General features: G+C 34.2%; 2 protein-coding genes across 2 annotated transcripts in view; one reads left to right on the top strand and one right to left on the bottom strand.

Annotated features, from left to right (window-relative positions):
- Positions 1–6,463, top strand: part of CEBPZOS (CEBPZ opposite strand) — a 37,145-nt gene that overhangs the window by 11,961 nt on the left and 18,721 nt on the right. The window lies entirely within an intron of this gene.
- The window catches only part of SULT6B1 (sulfotransferase family 6B member 1), a 17,702-nt gene that overhangs the window by 4,490 nt on the left and 6,749 nt on the right, over positions 1–6,463 (bottom strand). The window contains exon 5 of the mRNA XM_039887414.1: positions 235–329. Coding sequence (XP_039743348.1) covers positions 235–329 — 95 coding nt within the window. The remainder of the gene's footprint in view (positions 1–234; positions 330–6,463) is intronic.

Genomic DNA, 6,463 nt, shown 5'->3' with positions numbered 1-6,463 from the left:
AGCAGCCACTGTTAGTAGTAGGTTGCTAAGTATTATTTTATTTCTGTTAAATAAACAAGTTAAACACTTATGCATTGTTTGTTTTTTTTTCCTAGCACTATACCACATATCTGGAATATTCTATTTTACAACGGAATACAATATGTGTCCATACACCCAGACATTTTGAGTAAGTGCTCTATGTTGTAGTTTATCATAAATCTTGCGATAGAATATCAATAATCATAATCTCACCTCTTTCAGGTCTTCATATAATATGAACTTAACATTTTCATGATCAAGATGTTTGCTCCAGTTAACTGCAAAATCAAAATAGCTTCCCCAAGAAACTAAAAGCACAAGGGGGGAAAAAAACTTCTTAAAGAATGTTAAATAACTGAGGTTAAAATGATAAATGGTTGATTTATGCTCTAAAATATAAACTATTTATATGTATGAGCTCCAAAAGAATTGGCATCAACCTGTCCTATTGTCAGATTTCTATTCATCTTATCTTCATAAATAACACTACTAAGCAAATTATAAAAATGGTTTGATAAAAACTACCAGACATCCAGGAATATTTAGGTGAATAAAATAATTCAGAAATAGTGAATGATACAAAATATTGATAGAGATAATGCCAGAAAGAAATGATGTTATGTAGATCACCATTGTCCCATAGGAATTTAATATAAGCCATATCTGTAATTTAAAATTTTCTAGTAGCCACATTAAGAAAAGCAAAAAGAAAAAGGTGAAATTAGTTTTAATATTTTACTTAACCCAATAGATCCAAAAATATTATTTCAGCATGTAGTTAACATAAAAATTACTAATGAGCCATTACACATTATTTTGATATTCTAAGTCTTCAAAAGCCAGGGGTATTTTGCACTTAACAGAGAATCTCAATTTGAATGCCAAGTTTTTATCAGAAATACTTATGTGTTTAGACTTCCTAAAACTTATAGTTAGAAAAGTAGACTCACACACTCAACTTGTACCAAACTTAGTTAAAAGTTTCCAATAAATGGATTAAATACCTGTTTTTTTATTTTAATTTAAATTAATTAAAATATAATAAAATAAAAAATTTAACTCCTCAATTGCACTAGTCACGTTTCAGGTGCTCAGTTCCCACAAGTGGTTACTGGCTATTGCATTGGACAGTGCAGATCTAGACATAGATCAGCTGTGCTGCTTACTAACTGTGTGACTTTGAGCACCTCCCCAATTCTCTTTGTGCCTTAGTTTCCTCATCTCTAAAATGGGGTGCTAGGGATAGCATGTAGTGTCTGGCATGCAGTAACTGCTCAGTAAATGGTAGCTATTTTATTCTATCTAATATTAATTACTAATTTATCATAAGAAGTGAACCCCAAACTAAGCCTTCTCATTCCAAATCCTACATATTTCCAGTGTCTTCAGCTGCCTCCATAAGTTGAATGTAATAAGTTCTTAAGGCAGAAACTCCATCCAAGTTATCACCACCATATCTTATCATTATCAATTAAATTAGGTTAGTGATAGATAGGGCAACAAAGATGTCCTAAAACAGATTGTCCCAATCATGACAGGTTTCTCATCATTGAATGTTTTCTTGTATTATTAGTGGTGTAATGTTTCAAACTTGCCTCAACTGTCTTAGTGAATGGTTACCAGACAAACCAAAGCTTTCTTATTTGTGCTTCATAAGCTCCTTCTATGCACTTTCTTTTTTCTCCTACATCCCAATCTCAATATTTATTTATTTATTAAAGAGCGAGTACAGTGTCCATGCATGTGAGGTGGTTTGATATTGCTGTGCTTATCACCTTTAAAAATGGTCCTCTTAGAGGGACCGGGCAACAGCTTTTCCTCTAGGTTAATCTGGCCTAAATTATTCCTTCTGTAAAGACTCAACAGAGCCACTAGTAAAAGGAGGCATCTATTCTCTGGCCACTATACCCATGGAAGTAGAGTCACTGCCACTTACAAGCAGTGAGACCATTGACAAGCGATTCAACTTTTTAAAAATTAGTTTCCTCATCTGTGCCAGTGGAGCTAATACTGCCTTACTCATAGCTTGTTATGGTCTTAAATAAAACCATGCATATACAACACCTAGGTTAGCACCTGGAGTATTAATAGGCTCTTATAAAATTGTAACTAACAATAACCAGAGCTAAAACATCAACATGGTCTGGCAAACAAATATCTTAGGTGTGGCTGCTCAGTGTCATGGTTTTATCTTTTCTCTCTCTCCCCTCTCTCTCTCCCTCTCTCCCTCTCTCCTCTCTCTCTTCTCTTCTCCTCTCTCCCTCTCCTCTCTAATTTATCAGTTAAAGATCATGGAAATGAATTGCTTTTCTACATGATCACCAAAGTTCTCTTGTTCCACGTTCAAAATGTGGTCACTTGATACAGTCAACATATAAATTGTCTAAATTATTTTTAAAAACAGTAATGTATTGTTTGATGCACAGAACTAGTGATGCAATAAAACTTAATTGAAAAGCAACTTTTGAGTTCCTGGATCTGCCCTAATCTCTTTTCTTTACCCTAATACATATTCGAATTTTGATATTTATGTGATCATCTGTTGAAGGAAGAATGCTTTTACCAGCAGCCATACCTTGTCCTTTCATGAACTGACTGAAGAAGTCATCCCAAGAACCATAGCTTGGAATATCGGGAACATCATTGTGGAAATGGAAAAACGATACTGCTGTATCTTTAGGATTTCGAAATATCACCAATATCTAGGGGGAGAAAACTAAGTTAATTTATTGAGGTCTATGTTTTGAACTTTGGAAAAGTGAAAGGGTGAGCAATATCACGTGTCTTGTATGCTACATAATTTTGTTAACATATAAAGAATGACAGTAAGAAATTGAGGTACAGGAGGTGGCAGATGGGGGAAGTCTGGAGAAAGGCGAGTAAAGAAGAAGAAGAAGAAGATTGATGTTGTAGGAGAGGACTTTTGCTAATGAGTTTAGACAGTAAAAGAGGCATATGTAGAAGATATTAAAAAGAAATAAAGAGCAAGCTCACAACTGCATGATCTGAAAGGTTAAACCCCCAAATAAAGTAAAAAATGCAAAATAAGGTTAAGGACAATGAAAATAACATTTAGAGTTTGGTGGGAGATTAAAGAATGACAGGCCCACTCTCGGGGCCTGAGGTGTGACGAGTGATGATGAAGCAGAACCTGTGACTTCTATGTTATGGCGAGATCTTCTCTGATAAGGAATTAACTCATTCTTTTAAATGAAAAGTGTGAAATAAACATTGTAAAGAGTAAACCCAAGAGAACCAAACAATTGCAGGAGGACCCTCTGGCAGCCCCAAATGAGGTTAAGCCTCCTGGCCTGACGATTTCCATTTCAAGTACTGAGGAACTGTGAAAATACAGTATTGAGCACAGTCAGTGACTGCTGGGGAATCTGAGATAACACACAAGAGATTCCGAAGATGAAAAACTGGCAGATGCCATTTCAGTTTTGGAAACGATGATGGTGTGGGTTTTGCAAAGTACAGATTTGTGAACCTGACCTCCATTTGGGGGAAGTTTTTAGAACTGACTGAATGGATGATTCAGGCCCACATAAAAGAGGAAGAAGTAACCACCGGGGAATAGCATGTGTTCTATGAGAATAAGTTGCTGCAAACATCAAGTTTTTCATGGACTTGGTTTCTATATTAGTAGATATATTGCTTATGACTTTTTTTTTATAAAATGAAGACTGTAAGCCAGAAGAAGAAGCAATTATACATATAAAACTCATGTGCAAAAGAGGCTAAATAGTAAATTAATGTGAACATGCCTAGAAGTTTTTAGTGGCATTTCCACTGTCTTGACTAGACCATCATCGACATTTTAATATGTGATTTAGGTAAAGATATAGAAGCAATATTTATCAAATTTGTAGATGACACAAAACTAAGAGGGAATCAGGATCTCAAAACACTTAGTCATTCTAAAGAAATAACTAATAGTAACAGGATACAATTAAATGGAGACAAAGCTGGGGTCTATATCGTTCATTCATATCTAAAAAGCACCCCCACCCCAAATTCAAATATAGCACATACTTGTCACTTGAGAGTGTTATATATGTTTGGGGCTTTGACTACCACTCATTAGTCATCCTGGCTTGTAGCAGTTCATAATTTTACAGGGACATAAATGTGAATGGCGAGGGCCAGCTGGAGTGTGTACCAATCCCCAGCTGGAGTGTGTACCAATCTCCAGCATCAATCTTTTACCTTGATTCTGTTGCTCTTTTCTTGCCCTTATATTTGTATGAAAGTAAAACTCTTTTTCACTCCAAATCCAAATGCTTTATAAATTACTTTAGCTTTGTTTCTAATGGAATAATTAAATGGAAAAAGTCACCTAGATTTGTGATTATATTTACGTACATTAAACTGGAGAAATGATATGTTAAAGTGGTATTTTTGATTTGGGAGATTCTCAATATAAAGACTGTTTAACAGAACTGTTCAAAGCTGGCGTACTCAATAGAGTTGTACTCAGTTGTAGTCCAGACGGCTGCTTAGTGGAAGTCATGTACCTAATGGGGGTTGGAGTGGACACCTGTTTAGGTATTTTCCAATTCTAAGCTCCTAGGATTCTTGGCTCCTAGCCGCTAATTCTAAGCCTCTACTTCCCTAGTGATTTATTTCCAACTCTTCCTTTCCTCCTCCACTTCCCCACCTTCCTCTTACCATTGCAGTTATCTTAGGGGGTTTCCTCCTTCCGCTTCCTTCGCTATTTTTGCACTATCCTGTCACTCTTATGTGCGGCATTCAAGAGTTTAAATACTTATTTTAATTAAATCTAATCTTTGCTCCTGAGACACACAAAAGTGTACCTAGAAATAAGGACTGGAGGGGAGACCAGGTGAAAACAAAAAGAATTGGATAAAAACTAATAATTGTGAGAACAGATCAATACCAATTAATGAAACGAGATTTTTTTAAACAAATAAGACTTGCCAAAGCACCTTTAGTTATTTAGACATGATGTGAAGTTGCTATTACATGTGAAATTCAGAAATAAAATCGTTTCGGACTTCAGGTAAATAGTGCTCACCAGATGGAACCAAAAGAACATTTTGCATTCATTTTCGTAGGTTGTATTATTTTGATAAATATTCTAAATATCTTAGTGGAATTCCGAAGTCTCTTCACTATAAAACAGATTTTAAAATATGTACAATTTATATCCTAGCTGACAACACTTTAGATTTGAAAGTATAGCAAATATACCTGAAGAAACAAGCAAAGAAATACTAAAATTTCACACTTTCTTTATAAAAATTCTATGATGAGGAGCAAATTCATCACATAACTCAGAATGTCAATATCTATACATTTAAAAACTTCAAATTGAAATACCAGTAGGAAAGACACTCACCTTGACTTTATTCTTGAAGATGGACCCAGGTAATTTGTCATAATGGAGGTGAGTTGCCAAAATCCTTGGTGATGGAAACTCTTTCATTCTCTTAAAAATAAAGTAAGGTGAAAATGTGTGTATGTGTGTAGTGAATTACTCTTAAGTTTAGTATCCGAATGGTAGTTTTAAGCATTAGTATTGTGGTGTCTTCTCTTCCTCCTCTAATTTTTCTTTATTCTTATTTTATTACTTTGTAGGGATGAGGAATAGAGAATCATAAATGAATAATTAATTAAAATCTACCTTTTGATCTTCCTTGTTGGATCCTGCTTATCATTTCTTTTTGTTCTTTGGGGAGAAATTTACCTTTTACCACAATCATAGCAAATTCATTTTGTTCAAGACAGCTCATAATCTGCAATCCACTCTTACACTTAATTTGGATTTTTTTTTATATTCAAGGTCTTTAACAAAAATATTCAAGTCTTTCCATAACTCCACCAAATCCATTTTTAACATCTTTTTTTTTTTTTGCCAATGAGACTACATGTAATCAAATATCCCAACAGAGCCTGAAAGTGCAGTCACTTAAATATCTGAGAAATATTTTATGAGAGAAATTCTTGTCAGTATGACTCAGTGATTGATTCTGTTTCTGTTTTTTTTGTCTCTAATTTACTTCAACTGATAATTTAAAAAATGAAATTACCTGTTTAATCTGTAAAGGTAAAGGTTTTATCTTAAAATCATACCTTTAGTATTTGGTAGGTGGGGTGCTAAGGCTTCAAGTGTTTATTTCCACTTGTAGAGGTCACTCACTGCTTGGTGACATCACTTCAGGTGAAAAAATGATATTTAGACATTTATGGCTAATTGTTTTGTAAAAGATTAGTGGAGATCCCAGCTCAAGCAAAGAGGCAAAAAATGAGGTTAAAAAAAATTTAAATCAATGATATGGGTCCAAGTGGTGATTAGTAGTAATAATACTTGATTTACATAAAATTACACTTTTTAGATTTGGACTTACTTTACATTCGCTCACAATAATCTTCTCAGGTTGATATTATAACCCCTATTTTAGAGATTAACAATAAGCTT

This window comes from Pteropus medius, unplaced genomic scaffold, assembly GCF_902729225.1.
Source record: "Pteropus medius unplaced genomic scaffold, Ma_sr-lr_union100, whole genome shotgun sequence".
NCBI classification, from domain to species: Eukaryota; Metazoa; Chordata; class Mammalia; order Chiroptera; family Pteropodidae; genus Pteropus; species Pteropus medius.
Note: the sequence above shows the minus strand (reverse complement) of the source record. Positions and strands in the feature narration are given on the sequence as shown.